Source organism: Piliocolobus tephrosceles, chromosome 10 (assembly GCF_002776525.5).
Source record: "Piliocolobus tephrosceles isolate RC106 chromosome 10, ASM277652v3, whole genome shotgun sequence".
NCBI classification, from domain to species: Eukaryota; Metazoa; Chordata; class Mammalia; order Primates; family Cercopithecidae; genus Piliocolobus; species Piliocolobus tephrosceles.
The window spans coordinates 117,108,653-117,135,396 of NC_045443.1; the positions used below are offsets into that span (position 1 = coordinate 117,108,653).

The 26,744-nt window shown below is 41.9% G+C and overlaps 1 protein-coding gene across 1 annotated transcript in view; it reads left to right on the forward strand.

Moving 5' to 3' along the window:
* CCDC60 (coiled-coil domain containing 60) overlaps positions 1-26,744 on the forward strand; it is a 207,597-nt gene that overhangs the window by 77,134 nt on the left and 103,719 nt on the right. The window contains exon 2 of the mRNA XM_023212476.1: positions 13,619-13,698. Within this exon, the coding sequence (XP_023068244.1) occupies positions 13,619-13,698 (80 nt within the window). The remainder of the gene's footprint in view (positions 1-13,618; positions 13,699-26,744) is intronic.

The following is a 26,744-nucleotide window of genomic DNA, read 5'->3' on the forward strand; positions in this document are numbered from 1 at the left end:
GCAGCAGCATAGGAATGATACTGGTAGGAAGACAACAGAGGAAAGACAGATTGGAGAGTTCTCTAGGAAGCAAAGTCAATGACTTGGTAAATTAGCTCAGGGCTTAGTAAACTTTTTCTGGAAAGGGCCAGATAGTAAACATTCCAGGCTATGCAGGCTGTGCATCCTCTGAAATAACTACTAAACTCGCTGTTATAACAGGAAAGCATTCACAGACAATAATAAGCACATGGGTGTGACTGTGCCCAGTAAAACTGTACTATACAAAAGCCAGCTGCAGGCTGTAGTTTGCTGATCCCTGGATTAGATAAGGGTAGGAGAAGGTATCAAGGATTGGAGGGTGCTGAGCTCCCCTACTTCCTATCTCTGTGACCTTGAATAATTGACTTAACCTCTCAGATACTGGGTTTCCCTTTCAGGAAAACAGGAATAAAGATTCCTCATAGGGTTGGTGTGAGGATTAAATGAGACAGTGTTGGCCAGGCATGGTGGCTCACGCCTGTAATCCCAGCATTCTAGGAGGCTGAGACGGGCAGATCACCTGAGGTCAGGAGTTCGAGACCAGCCTGACCAACATAGAGAAACCCCATCTCTCTACTAAAAATACAAATTAGCTGGGCGAGGTGTTACATGCCTATAATCCCAGCTACTTGGGAGGCCGAGGCAGAATTGCTTGAACCCAGGAGGCGGAGGTTACAGTGAGCCAAGATCACACCATTGCACTCCAGCCTGGGAAACAAGAGGAGACTTGTCGCAAATAAGAATAAGAATAAGAATAAGAATAACACAGTGTCTGCTGTGGGACAAACAGGGAGGTCTCATCCACAAACACACTCCAGTGAGGAATATCCAGCTACATTCAAAATGGCCATCGAGGGTAGAAAATGAAGTTCTTTATTACTGAGGTCCCTACACAAAGAACAAATAGAACTTACACAGAAAAATCGGAATCTTTAGGAAGGGGGAAAAAACCCCTGCTGATTACAACTTTCCTCACACAGCTCAATAGATTTTTTTACTTCAAAACAACTCTATAGGTGGGAAGAGGGTTCCAGCCTGAAGCAGGACTGAAGAACAAATAAATTGCATGGCATTAAATAGAATGTTGATTTTGCTGTTTATTTTTTTCTTTCAGGTGGCCTGAGTTTTTTCAAAAATTTCCCCACAAATCAAGGGTTGGGCCAGGATTTAGAATGGAGTCTTTATAAAGAGATTCCTGGCCGGGTGACGTGGCTCATGTCTGTAATCCCAGTACTTTGGGGGCCAAGATGGGCAGATCACCTGAGGTCAGGAGTTTGAGACCAGCCTGACCAACATGGTGAAACCCCATCTATACACAAAATACAAAATTAGTCGAGCGTGGTGGCACCTGTCTGTAATCCCAGCTACTTGGGAGGCTGAGGCAGAAGGATTGCTTAAACCTGGAGGCAGAGGTTGCAGTGAGCCAAGATCGCGCCATTGCACTCCAGCCTGGGCAACAAGAGCAAAACTCTGTCTCAAGAAAAAAAAAGAGAGATTCCCACCCCTCACCTCATCAAAGTTTAACTCAGTAGTGTTCTCAGTTGAGGGTGAGTCTGCTTCCCAGAGGACACTTGGCAATGTCTGGAGACATTTTGATCATTGTAACTTACAGGAGAGATGCTACGTTGTATGATGTACCAGAAAATCCCCCACGAGGAATAGTGATTTGGTCCCAAACCTCAGTCGTCCTGAGGAAGAGAGATCTTGTTTTTTGTTTTTTGTTTTTTTGTTTTTTGTTTTTTATTTTTTATTTTTTTATTATACTTTAAGTTCTAGGGTACATGTGCATAACGTGCAGGTTTGTTACATATGTATACCTGTGCCATGTTGGTGTGCTGCACCCATCAACTCGTCAGCACCCATCAATTCATCATTTATATCAGGTATAACTCCCCAGTGCAATCCCTCCCCCCTCCCCCCTCCCCATGATAGGCCCCAGTGTGTGAAGTTCCCCTTCCCGAGTCCAAGTGAACTCATTGTTCAGTTCCCACCTATGAGTGAGAACATGCGGTGTTTGGTTTTCTCTTCTTGTGATAGTTTGCTAAGAATGATGGTTTCCAGCTGCATCCATGTCCCTACAAAGGACACAAACTCATCCTTTTTTATGGCTGCATAGTATTCCATGGTGTATATGTGCCACATTTTCTTAATCCAGTCTGTCACTGATGGACATTTGGGTTGATTCCAAGTCTTTGCTATTGTGAATAGTGCCGCAATAAACATACATGTGCATGTGTCTTTGTAGTAGAATAATTTATAATCCTTTGGGTGTATACCCAGTAGTGGGATGGCTTTGGGTGTATACCCTTTGGGTGTATACCAGTCATATGGTACATCTAGTTCTAGATCCTTGAGGAATTGCCATACTGTTTTCCATAATGGTTGAACTAGTTTACAGTCCCACCAACAGTGTAAAAGTGTTCCTATTTCTCCACATCCTCTCCAACACCTGTTGTTTCCTGATTTTTTAATGATTGCCATTCTAACTGAGAGATCTTGTTAACCAGCCTGGGATGCTGCCTGGAGGAGGAAACAGTTTATCTTTACTTTTTGGAATACATCAGCAAGATTTTTCTTCCTACCCCTCTTTTTCCTTTTTCTCTTGCTTTATCTCTTTTATTGGCTTTTAGCTGACAGGCATGCAATCCTCCTTCCTGGAGCACCCCATTTCCTTTTATGGAGTTACTTCTGCTCTATTAGATACAACCCCCTAGTTATTTAACTAGTACCTGGTCCTGAGCAGGTGCACAGTGGCCCCAGAGAGCTGAATAAAGGAAGTGGTTAGGGTGTGACCTTAATTTAACTCCTCAAGAAAAGGGACTGACTGATGTAGCCGAGGCCTCAACACTTAGCCAAAACAACCAAATCAACCAAAAAACTATATGACAGGTGGTGACTTGTATGCTCTTCTGGGCCACAATTTCTCCAGCCTCAGGGGCATGGGTCCTACCTTTATTTCCCAGCTTCATCCAAGCTCCCACCCTGAATGTCAGCAAGAAACCCAGACCCTTCCTTCATTCCCAAAGCACAGCTTCCAGGAGGTAGTCCTGCTTCACTGACATTTACAGAAGACCCAAGCAAATGAACTGCCGCAAAGGAAAACTTGAGACTGGGGTTTCAGCCACTTCACCGTCTTTCCCCAACTTGTAAAAGATTGTAGAAGATTTCCAACCTACAGAAAGTTTGCAAAAATAGTACAACAGGCAGTCAAATACCCTTAACTTAAATTCACAATGTTATCTTTTTGCCATGTTTTTAACATGTTGCCATATTTTTCATATGTGTATATATATGCATACATGTGTGTATATATGTACTATATATATATAATACGTGTGTATATTTACAATTTTTTAAGCTGAGCCCTTTGAAAGTCAGTTGCAGACACTTCACACCTAAACAGTTCAGCATGTATTACCTAAGGACATTCTCCTTCATAGTCACAACACAGTCAACACAGAAATCTCACATTAATCCAATGCTATTATCTTTTTCTTTTCCTTTTCTCTCTTTTTTCTTTTTTTTTAATTTTTTAAATTTTTTTATTTTTTATTTTTTATTTTTTTGAGATGGGGTTTCACTCTATTCCCCAGGCTGGAGTGCAGTGGCACAATCTTGGTTCACTGCAGCCTCTGCCTCCTGGGTTCAAGTGATTCTGCTGCCTCAGCCTCCTAAGCAGCTGGGACTACAGGTACATGCCACCATGCCCAGCTAATTTTTGTATTTTTAGTAGAAATGGGATTTCACCATGTTGGCCAGGCTGGTCTCCAACTCCTGACCTCAGGTGATCCACCCATCTCAACCTCCCAATGTGCTGGGATTACAGGCGTGAGCCCCAGTGCTATTATCTAACATAAAGTTCACGTGCAAATGTCCCTAGTTATCCCAGGCATGCCCTTTATAGCCTTGTTTCCAGCCCAGCATTCAATCAAGGGACCATGCATTGCATTTAGTTGTTATGTTCACTTGGTGTCCTAAAGAAACAGATCCTCTGCCTTCTTCCTCTTTTATGACATTGTTAGAAGACAAAGAGGTGTTTCTCTTGGATTTCTCTCTAAGAAAGAACTTGCCAGCAGGAGGCACAGGTAGCTGAGAGTCTCCAGCTGTTGACACTGCCAGCATCCACAGCAGCTTTCATGCAGCAGAAGTCAGAATCTTCCCCCAGAAATTCCCCATCAGTGGGCACTGGCCATTTCTGCTTGTGCTTGGACTCAATCAAGCAATCTTTGCTCTGGAGCTCTCTGTTGCATTGGCTGGACTCTGTCAGATCTGCATCATGGTCTACGGCTCCCCTGCCAAATCCCACTTCCTCCTCCTTTTCTCTTTCAAGGGCTTACCCCCAGTGAGCATTTTGCATTCCTCTCTCCGTGTCTGCTTCCCAGAGGCCCCAGTGGACACCGACATTGACATCTTTTAAGAGTCCAGGTCACCTATTTTGTAAAATGACCTTCACTTTTTATTTTTCCTTCACATTTGCTTTCTCATGATTAGATTCAGATTGGACCTCTGGGGCAGGACATGTTTGTAGGTGGCGATGCTGTGCCCTTCCCAGTGCATCACTTCAGGTGTGCCTGATAAGAATTTGTCCTGTCAATGGTGATGCTAAACATAGCCGTGATGGTTAAAGTGGTGTCCGACAGACCTCACCGTTATATGGGTACCTCGTTTCCTTTGTAACAACTCATTAACCTGTGGGGTTAAACCTTGAGACTGTGACGCTTTCATCTTCTCATTCATTCAGCAATGACAGAAAGAATGCAGAGCCAGGCCCTGGACCAGGTGCTGAGTATCAGAAGTTTCCTTCCCAGGGACTGTTGTTCCTTCTCCTCTTCTTCCCAGAGGACTCCTGCTGCTTTGTCTCCCCTGAGTTCTCAGTAGAGGACTTGCTCGTCTCCCCAGATGACAGTCCCTTCTTCCACCACCTCTCCCCGCCAATCCACAGACCCCCAACTTCTTTTCTCCTGGGTCCATAAGAAGATGGGGGGGAAAGAGGTTGAATCAAAATATCCTATAAAAGGTGCGACCTGTCTTCAACAAGGAGAGCTATTAAATAATTCTATAGTATATTTCCTATTTCAGTTTGAAGGATCTGTGTGTGGATGAGGTCACTAATTCTGGGTATCTCTACGTAGGTAGGTACACATCTTATATTCTTATGATAAAAAAAAAAAAACCTCACTCTCCCCAAAAGGAACTGCCCATCATCACCATAAAACCACCAAAAGGGAGCATTATTCAGCCACAAAAAAAGAATGAGATCCAGTTATTTGCCACAACATGGATGGAACTGGAGATCATTATGTTAAGTGTGTTAAGTGAAACAAGCCAGGCACAGAAAGACAAACATCACATGTTCTCACTTATTTGTGGGATCTAAAAATCAAAACAATTGAACTAATGGACATGGAGAGTAGAAGGATGGTTACCAGAGGCTGGGAAGGATAGTGGGGGAAGCGGGGCAGAAGGCGGGAATGGTTAATGGGTACAAAAAAAATAGAAAGAATGAACAAGACCTACTATTTGATAGCACAACAGGTTGACTATAGTCAATAATAACTTACATTTTTAAATAACTAAGAATGTAATTGGATTGTTTATAACTCACAGGATAACTGCTTGAGGGGATGGATACCCCATTCTCCATGATGTGCTTATTTCACATTGCAGGCCTGTATCAGAACATCTCATGTACCCCATAGATATTTGCACCTATTATGTACCCACAAAAATAAAAAATAAAAATTTTAAAACCAGAAACTTAAACATCCATGTGCAAGCTCAGGTCTTCGGGTTCACCTGTGTACTCCTGCCATGATCCTGCCTACTCTGTTCTTTACAGCTTCTCCGCAATGAGTCTGAAATGTGTTAATCAGCGTGCTTGCTTCTCAGTGCTGTCTTTTCAGTCTCCCTTCCCCCCAACCCCTCGACGGAGCATCCCAGCTGTTTCCCTGATGTCTGTATCAACTCGGGCACATTTAACAGGAATTCATTTCCATCTTAATCTGATTCTAGGAAGTAGATCATAGTTTAAGGAATAACAAAGATGAGTTCAGAACATTCTTTCATAAAACGCAGAGAACAACAGATATTTAGAAAATTGGCTTTCCGGCCGTGACCTTCAACAAATCATTCTGATTTTCTGCCATATTAAATTCTTTATGATGAAATCTAACAAAATTCAGTGGAAGAATTTTGGAGGCAGTATCTGTAAATCAATAGCTAGCAACTGTTGCCCCTCAGGTAGTTCCCACTATGCAAAATAGGACAAGGGGGAAATGGGGATGCAGAATGGAGTAGTGAATAAGAACACAGGCTTCAGTGTCACTTGAACATGAGTTCAAATCCAGGCTTTGTCACTTAATAGCAAGTCAGTTTCACCTTTTTAAGCCTCCTCTTGCTGTCCTATAGAATGGGAATAGTAATACGGCAAGGACTCAATGGACTCATCTATTTCATATAAGAATACACTTGGGACAGTGCAGAGCACATAGGAGATTGGCATCAGTTCCATTTCACAGATGAGGATTGGCATTAGTTCTGGTAGGATTGGCATTAGTTCCATTTCACAGATGGGGAAATTGAGATTGGAGAGTAATGGTACCTCACTCAAGGTCACTGAACTCCTGAGTGACAGGGCCAGGACTCAAACCTAGGTCTTTCTGACAGCAAACATCTTTCCATCCATTCCCTCCACACTTCAATTCTCAGCTTTCAGGTTAAACCACATCACTTCCAGACGTTACTATTTAAACATCCCCAGCACATGAATATTAAATGTGAGTACACCTGCCAAGAAAACCATCCCCATCTAAGAGTCCACTGTGAGTCCGTGCGTGCTCCACCCCTCCCAGGCCCCTACCCCCAATTACCACCTTTTAACCTGGTACATCACAGGACATCACACGGTATTTCTCACGATGCTGCTCTCAAAAAGTCATTGGGTCGATAAGAGAAAGGATGCTGTTCACACATGCTGTAGAAAAGGTGGGCAGGGCAGACTTGACTTTGTTTTCTAGGAAACAAAGAATGGAGAAACCTGTACTCTGCAGAGCAATGGAAAAACTGAAAGCTCTGAAGCCGATGACACATCCAAGGGAAGCAAAGACAGAAAATCACAATCAACCAGGCTTGGAGTCATCACAGAGCACAAAACAAAGGATATCTGCAGAGACGGTGTATTAGTCCATTCTCACACTGCTCTAAAGAAATACCTGAGACTGGGTAATTCATACAGAAAAGAGGTTTAATTGGCTTATAGTTTCACAGGCTGTGCAGAAAGCATGATGCTGGCATCTGGTCCTGGGAAGGCCTCAGGGAGCTTTTACTCATGGCAGAAGGCAAAGCATGAGCAGGCATCTTACATGGCAGCAGCAGGACCGAGAGAGATGGGAGAGGTGCCACAAACTTTTAAACAACCAGATCTCACGAGAAATCACTATTGAAAGGATAGCACCAAAGGGGCATGGTGTTAAACCATGAGAAACAACCCCCATGATCCAATCACCTCCTACAAGGACCCATGTCCAGCATTAGGAATTACATTTCAACATGAGATTTGGGTAGAGACACAGATCCAAACCGTGTCAGATAGTGATGGGGTTTTGCTTGGTTTTTATTTTCTCCTAATTTTTTAACTTTTCCTAATTTTCTATTAGGTTGGTGCAAAAGTAATTATGGTTTTGGCCATTTCAATGGCAAATGAATTTTTGGCATTCATTCACTGTCCAGTGAAATTCAATGGTAAAACTTGCAATTACTTTTGCACCAACACAACATAATACAGTGTTAATTAGTGTCAAAACCAGATTAAAATATTAAATGTGAGGTTGTATTACAAATAAGTTACCTGGATAGGGAGATACATGAATGAGTGTCAGTAAGGAGTATAAAGATCTAACAATGTGGGAGGTAGAGCAGGTAAGTTTTGATGGGAGGGGAGGTGATCTACAAAGATCTGAAGAAATTTGGAGAAGTAGGAGGGTTCTGAATACCCTAGAATCGTGATTTTTGATGTTTTTTTTGGGGGGGTGAGGGGCATGACCAATTCTGGATATGCATTTTAGCCATGGAAAACTCTGGGAACCTTAGGGTTAAGATCAAAAGGAGTATCCAAAGTTATCATCTGTAAGGGGATCCTTGATTAAATTAAGGGGAGGAGGACCTGCTTTATAGTCCCAAAGTGGCCTGGGGCTAAGGCATTTGCATAAGTTGTACCCATAATCACTTGCTTTCACTCTCATCTCCATTTCCTGCTCCCACAGGGGGCTGATCCTTACAAACTACATTTCCCAGGTGCCTTTGCAGCTGGCTTCCAAGTAGGTTCAGCCAATAGGAGGCACCATCAGGATCTGAAGGGTGAGAGTTAAGCAGAAGCCAGGGCATTTCGTCCCTTCTCTCATTCGGCTTATGGTGGCACCTCTAGCTAAAACTACATCTCCTCCATGAGTCTAGCTTATGCCAAGTGGCCCTATTCCAGGGCTTCTGAAGTCCACCTTTTCCCTTAATTCCTCCAGCCCTGGAGATGGTAGAGGTTTCCTTTCACTAATCTCTAGCTTGCCTCACCATTCCTTATGTGACTTTTGAGCTCTGCCTCACCATTCCTTATGTGACTTTTGAGCTCTTCCAACACCTTTGTAACTGCTCCCCCGTATTAAATTCCCTCTGTTGAACTACCTGTCATGAATTCTGATTTCCTGCCTAGACCCTGCCTGATCCAGTATGTTAAAATAAACTATTAGCTTACATCATTCCAGACTCTTAGATGACTCAATTTAAATTGGCATTAAACATTTCTACTTTGCCTGCCTTGAGAGAATTAGTCAAAATTGCTTTACAAACATGAAAAATGCAATTATTTTATTAAAATTAATCTACGTGAATTGTAGAAAAAAATAGGAAAAAAGATAACCAAAACAAAAACTTATTGCTTAATTGCCTATAATTCAAATGCCCTGAGATAACATCTTTATATACAATTTATTGCATTTACTTCCAGCTTGTTATATTAGTACATATATGCCTTGTCATATGTCAATATTTTAAAACCTAATTTGTATTAGATCACATACATTTCTGGAAATTTCTCTAGATCCTATAAGTATAAATCTTAGAGCTTCTCTATGATCTACTATCTTTATATTTTGATTTTCATCTGAAATTACATTCCATTACCACCTTTCCACATTAGTAAATAAACAGCCATAGCAGCACTAAGTGGAAGCACCAAGACTCAAATGCATTCACATACCACTGTCTGGATAGACCATGATTTATCCCCACAATGGCTATTGTGGGACATTTAGGTATTTTTCACTATTATTCGCATTGCTGTGATAAATATCCTCAGGGATAAATCTTTTCATCCTGGAGACATAATTTCCTTGGCTGGGGCAAGAGGATATGTATTTCTAAAGCTTGTCACACATATGTCTAAATTGCTCTCTAGAAAGGTTGTAGAGAGAGTGATTTTTGAATGTTTTATAAACTTTTTAATCTACTATTTAACTTATTTATTTAACTTGTTAACTTATTAACTTTTAATTTAACTTATTATTTTTCATTTAATATCAAATGATGTTTGTAAATGTCCTGAGAACTAGTTATTTCTGCTGGCTTATTATAATTTTAATTAAACAAAACTATAATTATAAAGTTATAATCATAAACTTACATTTATAATTATAAAATTATACTTTGACAAAAATGGTTTCCTGAGAATCCACTTAAATGCTGACATAGTTGTGAGGCTTTGGGGGGTGCATCTCATGCTGCTAAAGTCGGCGTCAAGTTGAGGACACAATTCAGTACCAATACCAGTCAATACAAATCCACTCTTACACAATGATGTGAATTCCTGGTGCCCAGGCAACTATCATCAGGTGACATTTGAAAAACAACTGCTTGAATGTTGGACATTATCACAGTTGTTTCATGAAGAAGGTGAAATTTCAGATGTTTAGGAGAGTGGTAAAGACATGACCGTGGCATAAAACACGGTTTCAATCATGTGTTTTCAAATTATCTGGCAGGAAAATTTCTGATGTGCTTATTTTTCCTTCATTTATAAATATGCTTAGTTCACGCATCTTTTTGGAAAGTTACTTTGGGCCTGCGGGAAACATATAATGAGGTTCTCCAGAATAAGTGGGATTAGAAAGACAGGCAAACTCATTTTCAAATATTTGATCTCAACATGGCCAATCTCATTGCTTTCACTGTAAAATATACCAGAATTGGGGTCATCTGATCTTGATACCTCAAAAGCAGTGTTGGGAAAGGAAGAATAACTAGTTAAAAGAAATCTCAGTCTCTTAGCTGTTTTGCTACTCCTAAGAGAAGGACGCATTTCAGATAGAATTCTGTGGCTGCAGGTAACAGAAAACCTAATTTAAGCTGTTGTAAATAATAAAGGAAATGTTCGTGGAAAGTCAAGATTCCAATGAAGCTTGATCATTTCAACAAGGCACCATGGGATGAGTTTTTCTCTGACTCTCTTCTCTGCCTTTCCTCCACATCATCTTTGCCCAAGGCTGGCCACCCTCATGGACACAAAATGCTGTGAGCAACTCCCAGGGGCTATCTGCTTCCCATTTCTAGTCAGTGAGGAAAGAGAACATCTCTGCCTGTGCTTCCCAGAAGCCCCTAGAAAATGCTTGCATCTCATTTGCCCAAACTGGGTCACATGACCATCTGTAAACCAACAGGTTGACAAGGGATGGTTTGTGCTGTTTGGCTTCAGTCATTCAGGGCCTCCCCTGCTGCTGGTACCATGAGCATCTCCCAAGATGCAAGTGCTGAGTGAAGGAAAGGCAAAGGGCCTAACCAGGGAACTAACTGGTATCAACAAGGAGAGTGAACAGATGTTGGATGTGTGAGACAAATGAATGTTCATTATGCAAAAGCTTGGGAAAGTACTCCTGGAGTTCCTTACATGCCTCGTTAGAGGGTGGTCTCTCTACCCGCTTCACCCACCCCTCAAGATGAACACTTACAGGTCTACCATCAATTTCCAGCCAAGGGTTGAGGCCACCTGGTATATTGAGATGAGCAAGATATAGTACCTGTAATTCATTACTAATATTAACCAAAGAGACAAAGGTTGTAAATGATTTCATTGTTTCCTATCCAGTTGACCTGATTCAAGGCTATTCAGATGTTTTGTTTTGTGTCGCATCCTTTATACTTTCCTTTTTCCTTTTTCCTTTTTTTTTTTTTTTTTTGTGTGTGTGTGTGTGTGTGTGTGTGTGTGTGTGTGACTGGGTCTTGCTCCGTCACCCAGGCTAGACTGCAGTGGCGCTATCTCCGGTCGCAGCAACCTTGACCTCCTGGGCTCAAGCAATCCTCCTACCTCAGCTTCCTGAGCAGCTGGGATTACAGGCATGCACCACCACATGCTTAGCTCATTTTTTTGTATTTTTTGTAGAGACAGGGTTTTGTCATGTTGCCTAGTCTGGTCTTGAATTCGTGAGTTCAAGCCATCCTCCCGCCTCAGCCTCCCAAAATCCTAGGATTACAGGCATAATCCCCCATGCCTGGCCCCACTTTCTCAAGTGGGCAAGTAATAGCTACAGTTACAAATATTCTGTGGAATTGCCATAGACTCTTCACCCTTCATCTGTGCTGCCTTACATGGGAACATGTATTGGCCAACCCAGGAGAAAAATGGAATCAAGCAGGCCAGAAACAGTTCCTTCCTCCACTTCATCTCCCACTCTGTCTCCCATCCAACTCTTCCACAAATGTCATTCAACTTTGAAACAACTGTGCTTCTCAACTTTCACTTTACACTTCAAAGCCCCAGAGCAGTAGGCACCATAGCCCAATTTCACTGATGGTGGCTGCAGAGAAAACACTTTGCCTCCTCCCACACATAGATATTGGGATTTCTGTTAGTGAGCAGCCAACCTGTTCTTACCCTGCCTTCAAAAAACACTCTCAGTACGGTACTACCAACTAGTCTTTGTCAAATTTCACTTTGCTGTTTACTTTTTAAATCTTTTCTCTTTCATTATGTAATTAATTAATACTTATTGCAAAGTTATAGGAAATGCATATCAGCTAAGAAAAAGAAATAAAACCTACCATAATCTCACCCCCAGAGAAAAACACTGCATTTTGGAGCTATGTCATTTCATATCTTCGAGATGTGTATATCCACATAGATCATTTTTCAAAAACCAAAATAGAATCGTGCTATAAATATTACTTTGTAACATGTCTTTTGACTCAAATAAATCAAACATCTTTATATATCAATAAACATACTTACATTATGTTGCCATTATGCTTAATTACTGCATCGTATTCCATTGTGTAGATGCACCATAATTATTTAACCTGCCTTCTATTGTGAGATGTAAAGTTGTTTTCCAATAGTTTGCTATTACAAGCAGCATGCTGGTGAACAGTTTTGTTGATGAACCTCTACGCCCATGAAAAATATTTCCTTAGGATTCTTGACAGCAGAATTGTTGGATCTAAGGACATGCTCATTTCTAAAGCATCTGGTATGCATTGATGAATAGCCCTTCTGAAATGCCAGCACAAAGTATTTACCAACTTTATCTGAGAACACCCATTTTCCCATAATTTCCTAGTATTTTTTTATGTAAAAAAAATCCTAAGGTGCAGGAAAATTTCAAGACAAGATAATCCAGGTAATATTCTGATTATTGTTTCTCCAAACTGCAGGTTGAGAAAAATGACTTTTTTACTAAAATATAATTTGCCAAGTATGATGGCTTGAACCTGTAATCCTAGTCTTACTTTGGAGACTGAAGCAAGAGGATCACTTGGGCTGAGGAGCTCAAGGCTACAGTGAGCTGCACTCCAGCCTCAGTGACAGTGTGATCCTGTCTCTAAAAAAATAAAATAATAATAATAGGATAATATAGTTAATTTATCTCTCTTCTTTATATTGAGCATGTATCAACTTCTGAGTAATGTGAGGTTTCCCCTGGGTATAGTCAAGGCAAATTAATAGGGAGAAAGAAAAAACCCGTGAGCAATTATCTAGATAATTCATTCATAAACCTCTGCTATGGGGGCAGGAAGAGAGGGGGAGTACATTTGAATCTTTATGTTGACAAGATTCAGCTCTCCAAATCAGATGCAACACCACCAATAATAATTATTTTTAATGCCTAATTGTTTGCTTTAAAGTATAATGCTAATAAATAGTAGTAGCTTCCATTTATCTAATGCTTGCTATCAGTGAGGAATTTAGCAATTAATTTAATCCTCAAAACACAGTAGGAGTTATGCCCCCATTCTACTGAAGAAATTGAAGCCCAAATTCTTCAGAGAGGTTGAGTAATTTGTTCAAGGTCACACAGCTGGTCACCAGACAGAACCAGGGTCAGAGCTCAGGTCCATCTGTCTCCAAAGCCCTTACCATGTCCACTTTGTCACACAGCAGCCCCCTCTTTGGTGTCAAGGTAGACTCTGTGCTGCCCAAGACCCCTTAAACCTAGCCATACATCTCCGATAAACCCATGAGCCTCCTGTGCCTGTCTCCATTTGGAACCGTTGTACTAACATCCATTTGGAACCATCATACTAACACTCCTTTTACTTTCAGCCCCTGTCTTCTCATCAGGTCCCAGACAAGCCAATGAAGAGCATCAAGTATATGGACAAGGAAATAATAAACCTCAAAAAGGACCTTATACGAAGCCGGTGAGTGAGCCCAGCAGGGAATGATCCATAGACAACCCAACAGGCATGAACAGGCTATGGGGTGTGGCCTACAAGTCCTTGCCCAGTCCCAGCATCCCCCAATCCTGAACACTGAGCAAAAGACTTACAGGAGGGTAACCCTGGGAGGAGCAGAGGGCAGGATCACTTTGTCGTTTGGACATGTGCCATGCCATGCCAGCCTCCAGCCGCCTGCCTAGAATTCCCTCTGCTTTTCTTCCTGGACCTGAATCCAACTCAAGAACGTTCCCCCAAGCTCCAGAAAACCTTCCCTTTTCACTCCAGACCTACATGATGATACCATGAAGTCAGAGTCATTCTCAAATTCTGGTCCTGCTACCTGCTGGCTGCGATGCTGGGGGAGTTATTTAAACTCTGTGGGCCTCTCTTTCCCTATCTGTAAAATGAGAATAATAGGAGGTTGTTAGAAGAACCAAGGGAAATAAAGCAGATAAAGTGCCCCTCATATGGCCTTGAATACAAGGCTGTTCCTATCTTTCCTCACTCCCCATTCCTTCCCTCCCTGATGATTGAGGCCCAGGACCATGTTTTGATCATCTCTGTGTGGTGAGATGGAAGTTTTCTTTCCTTTCCCTTAATGCTTTCCTGAGACCTGGAACATCCCAAGATAGGATCCGAAAATGAAACTTTTGGCAAAGCAACTAAAGACAGAGTAAGAGATGAAGACTCTTTTAGCACAAAACACGTAAGACGTATGCTGAGAGAGGTAACCTAGGCAGTGGGGAAGTTCTGTTTATCTTAGACATCTCCCACTCTGAGCCAGATGCAGTGAGAGGCAGAGTGAGATACCCTCTCCCTTCACCTCCATCTTCTGAAAGCCACCCTTCTTCACTGCTACCAGAATCTCCACCCTGCCCCATCCAGCAGCACACCTTGATGGAACTGATGACTGAGCCCAAGAGGACTCCTGGAAGGTGGGGGAAGGGAAAGGAGTTAAAGGACCTAGGGGAGAAGTGAAGAGAGGGTCCCAGAGGGCCATCTTCCCACTGACTGCAGGGGGTGGCTGTGTCGGCTATCTGAGGGTCTCTAGACACTGTCTAGTGAAACATAATTTGAGTCTTGTGTGTAATTTTAAGCTTCTGAGTAGCCACACTAGAAAAAGTAAATAGAAACAGGTGAAAGTAATTCTAATAATACTGTTAACACAATACCCCCAAAATACTATCATTTGACATGTAATCAGTATTAAAATGTATTGAGGAGATGCTTTTCATTATGTTTTCTAACACATGATGAAAAGTGATGAAGGGATGAAAAATAATGAATGATGAAAAATCTGGGATGCATTTCATACTCAGAACACATGTCAATTTGGACCAGTCACATTTCAAGTACCCAATAATTGTTATGGACTAAATTGTGCCCCTGCCCCCCACCACACACACACACACACACACACACACACACACACACACAAATTAATATGTTGAAGCCCTAAGCCCCAATGTAATTTTTTCGGAGACATGACCATTAAAGAAACAAGTAAGGCTAAAGGAAGTCAAAGGGTGGGACCTTAATCCAATGTGATTGATGTCCTTGTGAAAGAGGAAGTGACATCAGGCATGAGCACACAGAGAAAAGGTCACATGAGGACACAGCAGGAAGGCAGCCATCTGCAAGCCTAGGAGAGAGGCCTCAGGAGAAACCAACCCTGCTGGCACCTGCACCTTCAGCTTCCAGCCTCTAGAACTGTGAGAAAATAAATGTCTGTTGTTTAAGCCGTTCAGGGTGTGGTATTCTGTGAGGGTGGCTCCAACAGACTAACACGTAAGAGTCAATGCTGGGATGTTCCTGCAGAGAATGATCCAGCTCAAAGAGGCCAGCAGGGCCTAGTCTCAGATTCCCTTGCAGAGCTGAGCTCAGAGGCAGGATTTGAACTTGGATCTCCAAATTTAGGGCTTAGAGCCACAAAGATCCTCTGTTAGTTTCAGACCTACTGGCCTCTGTGTAGGGGATTCACCTTACCTGAATTTGTAATTGCCCAGTGGGTTCATCTTGCCTGCTGCCTAGACAGAGTTGATTTATCATGACAGGGGAATTGCAATAGAGAAAGAGTAATTCACACAGAGCCAGCTGTGTGGGAGACCAAAGTTTTATTATTACTCAAATCAGTCTCCCTGAGCATTCGGGGTCAGAGTTTTTAAGGATAATCTGGAGGATGGGGGAAGGCCAGTGAGTCGGGAGTGCTGATTGGTTGGGTCAGAGATGAAATCATAGGGAACTGAAGCTATCCTCTTGTGCTAAGTCAGTTCCTGGGTGGGGACCAAAAGATTAGATGAGCCAGTTTATCCATCTGGGTGGTACCAGCTGATCCATCAAGTACGGGGTCTGCAAAATATCTCAAGTACTGATCTTAGGAGCAGTTGAGGGAAGGTCAGAATCTTGTAGCCTCCAGCTGCATGACTCCTAAACCATAATTTCTAGTCTTGTGGCTAATTTGTTAGTCCTGCAAAGGCAATCTAGTCCCCAGGCAAAAAGGAGGTTTGTTTTGAGACACGGCTGTTATCGTCTTTTTTGAGATGGAGTCTCGCTCTGTCGCCCAGGCTGGAGTGCAGTGGCACAATCTTGGCTCACTGCAACCTCTGCCTCCCAGGTTCACGCCATTCTCCTGCCTCAGCCTCCCGAGTAGCTGGGACTACAGGTGCCCGCCACCACGCCCAGCTAATTTTTTCGTATTTTTAGTAGAGACAGGGTTTCACCGTGTTAGCCAGAATGGTCTCTATCTCCTGACCTCATGATCCGCCCGCCTTGGCTTCCCAAAGTGCTGGGATTACAGGTGTGAGCCACCGCGCCCGGCCCTTTGTTTTTAAACCATAAACTAAGTTCCTCCATAGTTCAGCTTACACCCAGGAATGAACAAGGACAGGTTGGAGGTTAGAAGCAAGATGGAGTTGGTTAAGTCAGATGTCTTTCATTGTCTGTTATAATTTTGCAATGACAGTTTCATCTACAGTGCTTGAACCCAAGTTAGAGGACTTTTGAAACTGATGCCTTGGGAACCTTGGAGCCCCAGGGACTGGTGACACATAGGATCAAGAATCCAAGAAACATCTGAGTAGGGACAGCAGCGGTAGTAGGCAGCTGAGAAAGAAGATGGCACGGTGGGGGATGAGCCTCCCAAAAGGGAATTGCACTCTGTTTCACAGCTTTGCCCGGAGGATGTTCCAGGCTTCACAAGGAATAGTGCAGCAGGGACACTGGATCAGAAGACAGGTTCCAAATACAGAATTTCATGGGCACCAATCAGTCATAACAGACTCTGGCCATACCCAACCATTATGACCATGTTAGTTCTTACTAGCTGAATATTATCAGCCACCAGGTAGATGAAGCCAACCAAGAGCCACAGCTGCAAAGATATATCAGAATATCTACAGCCTGAGGAATGAGGGTCTCCACAAGAACTGTACACTGTAGACAAATGGCTGTTGATGAGATAGATGCCAGTAGATGCCTTGACCTAGACTCAACTCAGTCTAAGAAGGGCGACAAAGTAGTGGTGTGCCAGCTTGTAACTAGAGCCCAATGCTAAATTTTCAGTGGAAAATTATTGAACCAATTATTAAACACAGCTGTTGTTAAAGATTAATTATATAAATGTATATCTATAATTGCAAACCAGTTGTTAAACACAGCTATTATTACAAATTAGTGATATGAATTTACAATTAAATACATTCTATTAAAGCACAAGTAATAAATACTTAGAACTCATCCCTTCCTAATTGTTTTATACAGTTTGCTAATAGCTATGCTCTAGAGGCTATCAATGGTTGTAGTATCTATGTGGTGGAAATAGTATATAAGGAGTGCTACCACCAATCTCTTCCCAGCTCTGTGTTCACTGATGTCACCACTTTGGCAGGTCGAAAGCAACTGGTGGGAATATTTGCACCATGGTGACAATATTTGCACTGTGGAAATCAGCAAGCACTACAAATCAGGGCTCACTTCCCCCAATAGAGAGCCAATTGTTAAACATTCACCAGCACACCACTGGTACTTGCCCCAAGAACGACAAAGGTTCCAACTCCCACTAACCCAGTAGAATAGAGGGGATTAATTATTAATAAAAGGTGATACAGGCAACAGTTGTTCTGCCACTCTTCAGTTGGCCAGCTGAGTCTGTCACTCCCAACAGACGCATTAAACGTTAAAGCTGAGATTTAACACTCTCCTTGGACACGCTTAGCCTGTCCCACTGCTCGACACAAAGGAGAATGGGGAAAAGGCCACACAGAAAAGCCACAAGCAAGCAAGAAAGAAACGACAATGAGACGTTCCATCTGGCCACACTTCTGCATCCCACCAACATTAAGGAAGGAATCAGGATTCCCCTTCAGAAGGAAACACCATGTTTTCAAAGTGAAGTCACCTCTCCAAGTGGTGCAAACTCCCTGACCCCATATCCCAGTATTAAATGAGGCAAATTGTTAACAAAGATGATGTTGACTTTTCCATCCATTGTTTCTTAACTTTGTTTCCCCTCCTGTTAGAGACTAGCCCACCTTAAGCCAAGCTACTTTACTGTCTCCTGGATTTTTATTTAATATTTTAGCCCTCTTGTAATTCAATGGCACTATCCCTGGTTTCGTGGCCAATTTAACCTGATGCTAAAAAGAATAAGATTCTAACTGCTTTCCTCCTCGCCTGTTCCATCAGATGTTCAGTGGCACTAAGCAGCACCCTATGCACAAACTTGCCGAATTTCTCGCGGAAGTTGACAATCAAGGTCTCTTTGTATGTGCCCAGTTCTTGGTGGACTCTTGAAGCGCGATGACATACCTTCCTGCAAAGGTGCCAGCACTTTTCATTGTGAACGTTTTAAGGAAAATAAACATCTCTGCAATGAAAACAACTGAAATGTTGAACATGAAGCCATGATTAACTCTTGGCAAAATTAGGTCCAGGCAATTGCATATAAACAGTGATGAATTATCCACTCCCCTACCCCCAGCAGGGTCCAGGTGATGCATGTGTTTGCGAGGTCTGAGACTGCTTTCCAGCTGTGTTTGGTAGACAGCTGAAGCAAAGTAATCAGAAATAACAAAGGTGGAATTTGGGGCAGAGAAAGAAGCTATTCTTTTTTTTTTTTTTAATTGGGTTAGGCACTTCTTCTTGGTACCTCTTTAGCCCTCTGCACTCATTCATTTTTTTTCAACAAATATTTATTGAGTATGAGGTATCACCAGGTGTACACCAGGCATTTCTGTATATATTGGAGATGAACAAAACAGACAAGACTCTTGTCTTTGATGAATAAGAGATGATGACTTGCATTATAATGAGGTAAAAATGACAATCAAATTAACACGTAAATAAGCAGAATTTGAAGGTGGGGATCTAAAACCAGGTGATGTATAAATAGTGGTGATGAAGAAGCTGATGCTTTAGCTACAGCTGTCAGAGAAGAGTTGTTTATAAAGGTAACCCTGGGCCCAATACCTGAATGGTGAGAATGAACCATCCCAACAAAGACATAGCACGGTGAAAGGTGGTGTATTTCAGAGAACAACAAATGAATGGGTCCCAAAGTCAGAACAAGCTGAAAATGCTGGAAGAACTGAGGTGAGCTGGGTGGTCATAGCAGAGTGAGAGAGGATAAGGGAGACAAGAGATAAAATTGAAGAGCTGGTTAAGGGCTGGCCCACACACTGCCTTGTAGGCTGCAATGAAAAGTGTGGGTTTTAGTGTAAGTGCCACAAGAACCATAGGAGCATTCTGAGCAAGTGATGGATATAATCTGATTTTTGAAAGAGCATCCCATCCACTGCATAGAGGCTATGGTGAAAGATGACAATGGCTTCAATCAGGGAAACGGCAGTGAACTGGGGAGAAGTGGATGGATTCAGGATTCCTTTGGAGGTAGAGCCACAAGACTGGCTAACAGATTAGATGTGGGAGCCTAAGGAAAAGGCTGCACTGTGCATCCACATTCTACAGTGACCTGTTTCCATCTCTCACGCTAGCATGTGAGAGATCTCACAGTATGCACCATGTCATGTCCACTGCCATGGTCCCAAGAAAGTGTTTATTGATGGGATGAATTAATTATCTTGTCCATCTCTAGAATTTATCAGTTAAAATAAAGGGAAAGGCTTATTAACTTAGTAGGGAAAGTGAATAAGTAAAGTGGCTTATAAATTAATTTGTGGGTAAATCAAGAGATAAGATAGCTAGCTCATTGCTTTAGGCCTTCCAGGTGAGTCTGATAACTTCTGCCTTTTCCACTGCCATTCAAACAGGAGTGTCCACTTTGACTTACTGATGACTGGTCTATGGCTGGAAGGAAGAGGTAGTAATGTTGCCCTACAAAAGAATTAACCTGTCCTGCAAATCCCAGGGTCTAGCTCAGTGCTTGGCATAGAGTGGGCACTAAATAAATATTCTGAAGTTTGTATTTACATAGCATCTTATAATCTTCCCCGAGGCAGGCAGGAAAAGTCTTGTTGATTAATTTCTCAAATGAGAAAACTAAGACTCAGAGAAGTTCAGAGATCTACTCAAAGTCATTGTATCGGTCAGCTATTGCTGCATAACAAACTACCCCCAAAACTCAGTAACTTAAAACAATGAGCATTTATTAGTGATTGTGAGGCTATGGTTCCACTGGGAGGTTCTCCAGCCTCAGATGGGCTCCCTTGTGCACCTGTAATTAGCTGAGGGTCAGGGAGGTGGTTTTGCTGATCTTGGCTGGATTCTATCCCATGTTTGGAGGTCAGCTGGCTCTAGGTAGGCCTAGGATAGTCTTGAGCAGAACAACATGGTATCTTGCTCTCAAGTAGGTCAGCCAGGACTTGTGGTCCTAAGAAAGAATGAAAGTATGTGAGACCTCTTGAGCTTTAAGTTAGGAACTGGCAAAACATCACTTTTGCCATATTCTTGTGGCCAAAGCAAGTCACAAATCCAGAGCAAGTTAAAAGTGGAAAAATAGATTCTACTTCTCAATGGAAACAGCTGCAAAGTCACGCTACAAATGGTGGAGATTTGGGGCCATTTTTTCAGACTACCACAATCATACAGCTAATTCTGCACTGGCTTTGGAGACATGAGCTAACATCATTAGATAATCTGTACAAATCAGAGTCTCACTCTTTGGAAGGTAAAGTGGAAAACATGTCATTTAAGCAGACAGCAGTGGGCACAGAGGTTGAAACACTAAGAGAAAGGGAGGCCAGAGGGGCCATGGTGAGCTGTTTGGAGCCAGAGGTTCCAGGGAATAATGACTATAGGTGATCAGATACTTTAAACTGAGAAAAGATGGAGAAGAAGCCAACTAGGAAATTAGAGAACACAACAAGCAAAGGGAAGCAAGCAAATCCCCTTGAGTGATGCCAATACTTTTAACTGCATTACTCAGGTCCCTGAAGCTATCTTCTATAGAAAATCTCCAGTTCTTCTCTCTGTGAATTTCTGATCTTGGATTTCCATGAGACCTTTCATATCCCTTATGACCCCAATAAGTACTCTTAAAATAATCACCTCTCCAGTAGGCTGGTTTGCCAACCAAAGAGCCCAATAAAAATGATTTCCTTATTCATAAAGTGCAGAGAAATCAAGAAGACGTGGCACTTTTATCATCCCACCAGCCCTATTTCTTGGGCTTCTTTTTGCATTAATGGTGTTTCATAGTGTTAATGATGGTCACTTCGAGATATGGTTTGTGTCTTGGCTGGCAGGTAGGGCGAGCTTCTCCTTTTTTTTGAAATAAGAAGGGATAAAACTAATAATTGCATTGAAACAATGCAAGTTCAATGACAGTTATGTGGCACATGTATCCCCACTTCTCTCTTTGTGCCCAGAGCAGACATCACTAATGGATCACAACACTCTTTTATTCGAACCCAGATTTTCTAAAAACCTTCTCAGCGTAGCATTCCAGGCAGCTACCACCATGGAGTAGAATGGTTACATGGGATTTAATTTGTCATCTCTAAATTAGAAATCTCAAAAGGAAACTTTGATATATATATATATACATAATGGCATCTTATTAACTCAAATTGAGGGTTGGGGTATGAGGGACCAGCAGGAGGAACAGACCTCACCCAAATCCCTTTATGAATGAGGCTCCCTTTAAGTGAATTTAAGTAGTTGGAAAAATTATTGTTGATCTCAGGCATTCACTGACTGCTCTCAGTCATTTCTGCATCTCATCGTTCAACACTCAGGATCCCCACACCCATAGCCAGTAACCCAGAACTTCGTTTAGAAGTTCAACCCTGGTTCTTCCCACCGTTCTCTCCCCCAGACTTGAGACCTTGCCTCAAAGCCCCAGGATTGTTTAAGATCATGGATTTATATGTTGTTCAATACCTTGAATGCAGGCATAGTTAAGGTTTCTGAAATGTATCTTGTGAATCACTCAAAGAAGACCTTAGTCCCCCTGAGTCACATCTCCCTCACACCCTGCAGACAGCAAATGGCCATTAACGAGTCACTAGTTTGTCCCATAAGGACAAACACTTGACCTCATGTTCTTAGCCCAGAACTGGTCAACACAACTGCACAGCCCACGGGTACGTTACTGCTATGGGTTGGAGGGACCTGTCTCAAGTTAATTGCGGTTTTATCATCTTGGATGTGACCCAGAGGCCCTACCCATTTTTCTCTGTTTCTGGTATCTTTATGTATCTTTGACACCTGTAGTTAACCATAGTTTTAGGGTGAGGTTTTTTTTTTCTCTGCTTTTCTTACACTATTCTCTCCTGAGGGTAAATAGCTTTTTTTCCGCTTTCCTTGTGTCAAAGTCTGCCTTGGAAGACCATAATAAAAGAGAATTTAACTAGAGGACCATGCTTTCAAATTTAACCATCAAAAATACTGTGAACTTCTGAACCTTTTGTTACACAGGACTTTGCACAAAACTTTGTATTCCAAAATTCTTTTCCAGATGGCAAGCAATGTGCTCAGTTTTATAGCAAGGCTTTGCAGGCTCACAGAGCATAGTCAGAAGTCTTCTGGCATTGGAGTCAGCTGTGGGTTCAAATCCTAACTCTACCAGTTATCAGCTGGGTGGCTGTACACAAATGAATTCACTTCTCTAGACCTCAGTTACTTTATCTATGGTATGGGAGAGAGAGATCACGAGATCTATTCCACACTGCTGTTGGGACTTTCGAGAACAATATGGATGAGGAATATATGACTAGACCAATAAAAGGAAGTCACTGTCTTTTTATGCTAGCTGTCTTGAAAGTATCTGAAAATATTCATGGGTGGCAACAAAAAACACGAGCTATGCAGACAGAGAGACCTAACCAGACTCCTGTCAGCTGGGTGACCTTGGGCTGGTCATTTCACCTCTCTGAGCCTCAATTTCTCCTCTTGGGATGGGACTGTGCCTTCCTACAGGGATTTTTGTGTATGAATAAGGACAGAATGAGATGATGTACATAAAAACCCCCGTTCTGCTTCCCTTTCTTAGATCCTACAATACCTGGAGAACAGAGATGAGGCCAAGGAATTCAGAGCCCAGTAGCCCCACCTATCTTTAACTAACTAGAGGACATCACTCTGGCATCTTCTGCTCTCTAGGCTTCCATGGTCCTGGGCCATGAGAATACATGCTCCTCATCATTGAAGATGCAGGATGAGATCTTACTCTGTAGAGTACAAACACTATATACATCCCTCTTCTGGGCAAAAAAAAAAAGAGTTAGCTCAGTCCCTGCATTGCCCTACGAAACTCGTAGGTATGTGGGTCTTTAGGTGAATTTATTCTGTTGATCAAACTTGTGTGTGTGTGTGCACATGCATGCACATACATGTGAGAGAGAAAGAGAGAGAGAAAGACTGTTATCCAAAGTGGACTCCACACTACATGTAACTCCCCTAGACATGGAGGGGAGAAGGGGGTACCCAGATCAGAATTTGATTCATTTACATCCTTAATTTACCAATGGGAGAGTCCAGATCAGCTACAGTCAGAAAGGAAATGTCAGGAGATAAAATGCTGACAGCGAACAGCAATTATCCCTCTTCTATCATTTTCAATATCATTGCAACAATGCTGACCTCTGTTCTCCCAAGTCATTAACAGAGAGAGCCAATTATTTAAAGAGACCAACTAGATTTTAGCTCCATAAGCAAACAGGTCATCTTGCCCAAAGTTTCCCAGTGTATATTGAGCAGGGCACCCATCCTACAAAATGCACCATGAAGAAAAGTGTTCTGTAGTCACAGAAGTTTAAGAAATGCTGTGAACTGCAACCCCATCCCAGAGATTCTTAGTGCATAGTGATATTGTCAAGCTCAGTAAAGTCCAATAGTAAAGAAACCTACTTAAATATAGCTAGTCCAGCACTTCCTAGTCATTAAGGCATGACTTCCATTTCTGGCCACACAGCCAACTAGACACCTTGGATGATTCTCCCAGTGAGGGAAAAATAACTAGAGGAAAATGGATGAAGCTGGAAGCCATCATTCTCTGCAAACTAACACAGAAACAGAAAACCAAACACCACATGTTCTCACTCGTAAGTGGGAGTTGAACAATGAGAACACATGGACACAGGCAGGGGAACATCACACACCAGGGCCTGTCAGGGGGTGGGGGCTGGGGGATGGAGAACATTAGGACAATACCTAATGCATGCAGGACTTAAAACCTAGATGACATGATGGGTTGATAGGTACAGCAAACCACCATGGCACGTGTATACCTATGTAACAAACCTGCACATTCTGCACATGTATCCCAGAACTTAAAGTAAAATTAAAATAAAAAATAAAATCTGTATATAAAATCCATTGACATTTAGTATGTGTTGTAGGATGGGTTCCCAGGGAAACAGCATCTGAGATGGAAGTTTGTGTGCAGGGGTTTACCGGGAAGTAGTCTCAGGATCGACACCTGTGAGGGAGTGGGGATACAGAGTGGGGCAGAAGGAGAAGGTGAACTGTGATGGAGCCACAAAGAGACCTTGGCCAATCCCAAGGGCAGCTCTGAAGCTAGGACTGCCCTTTAGAGGTGTACTACACTGAGACAAAGCAATGACAAAGCTGCCTAATTTCTCTGATCTCCAAAGTGGAGGTCGCAAAGTACTCTCTCTCCCAAGGCTGTGATGAGGATTAAATAAGCTAATACATGCAAAGCATTTAGAACAATGCCTGATACACGGTAAGCGCTTGGTAAATGGTGGGTGCATGTATTACATCATTCATGTTCCCTGAGTGGCTGCGACTATTTTACAATATGATCATGATCTCATTAATTTCTCCCTGACCCCAGCTACAGGCAGAGCTCAGCACCAGATTCAGTGTGTTCACCAGATATCCCATATTCCGAAACTTGGAGGTCCATGTTTTAGGGACAGCTGGAGCAAACATGATATGGGGTGGGGGGAGTCAGGATGTTTATAAGCGGAGGCTGTGCAAATGCAGCTGTTATCCAGGATTTCCATATTTAATTTTAAATCTCTTCCTGTTGGGATTGTTGAACAAGCCATTACACTAATGGATGTAACCACAGGCTTGCACGGTAAAGCACCAGTTCACCACTTAGAGTGGACACTACATGCAATAAGCTCTATAATTTTTTTGAACTTTTAATTGAAATATAATGCAGGAAAGCTCCAAATCATTCAGCATCCAGCCCAATAAATTTTCCTGAAACACACCCATGTAACCCACATCAGCATCAGAAGGAATATTACCAAAGCCTCCCAGGCAACCTCCTCATATCCCCTTCCAGTCTCTAACACCCCAAAGAAAATCACTCTCCTGACTTGTAACATTTAGATTTGTTCCTCTTGTCTTGAGCTTTAAGTCAATGGAATTATTCAGTTAGCACTGTTATTATACCTGGTTTCACTCAATATTGTCTTTCTGAGATTTATCCATATTGTCTCTATTACTTGGAGTCTGTTCTCTCTCAGTGTCTGTGTAGTACATATTGCGTGAGGATAGCACAATTTATCCATTCTAGTATTGATGGATATTTGGGTTGTTTCTACTTTAAAGCCATTATGAATAAAGCTGCTATGAACATTCTTATACTTCTTTTTTTTTTTTTGCTGAACATATGTATATACTTCTTTTCAGAATATACCTAAAAGTGAAATAATTGGCTCACAGAGTTTGCATATGCTCAGCTTTAGAAGATACTGCCAGTTTCCCAAGCCCAGTTTTTTTAAAAGTTTAAAATGTACAAATAATACAATCTGGAAAAGCTAGAAAATAACGATTAATATGTATAAATAAGTAATAAAACTATCCATAATTACCCCATGCAGGAATAGCCCCTATTTTGGCATCTCAACTTTCAGCAATTTTTCTATGCGTTCATGGATCCACGTGTATTTTTTACGAAAAAAAAATTCTGTATAGACTACCTCCTTTTTTATTTAGCAAAAGATTATGAGCACCTTTCACGACCTCAATAAATGTACAGCTGTGTGTGACTTCATTTCTTTCAACTTTTTAGTATAAAAATGCTCAAATACCTATGAAGGCAGACAGAATAATATAACAAATGGGCCAGGTGCTGTGGCTCACGCCTGTAATCCCAGCACTTTGGGAGGCAGAGGCGGCTGGATCGCTTGAGCCCAGAAGTTCGAGACCAGCCTGGACAACATGACAAAACCACATCTCTATGAAAAAGAATAATATAACAAACTCCTATGCACCCATTGCTCAGATCAACAATCATATCATAACCAACCTGATTTCATTTATGCATTATCCTCTCTCCCATTATTTTGAAGCATTAAATCATTTTATCTGTAAATGTTTAAAACTATTTAGAGAAGATAAGGACTGTTTAAAACTATAACCACAATAACATTATTATATCTTAAAAAATTATTTACTATCCAATATCCATGTAAACATAATAACTATCTTTGCATGGATGCATTCCATTTCATTGTAAGAACGTAGCAGCATTATTTGTCTAACCAGTTTAAATTTTAAAGCATGCAGCTTTAAGGCTCTCAATACTTAACTGAAGTCTAAATTTACACATGCTTCCGTTGCTGACAACTTCATAAATGCCTGGAACAAAA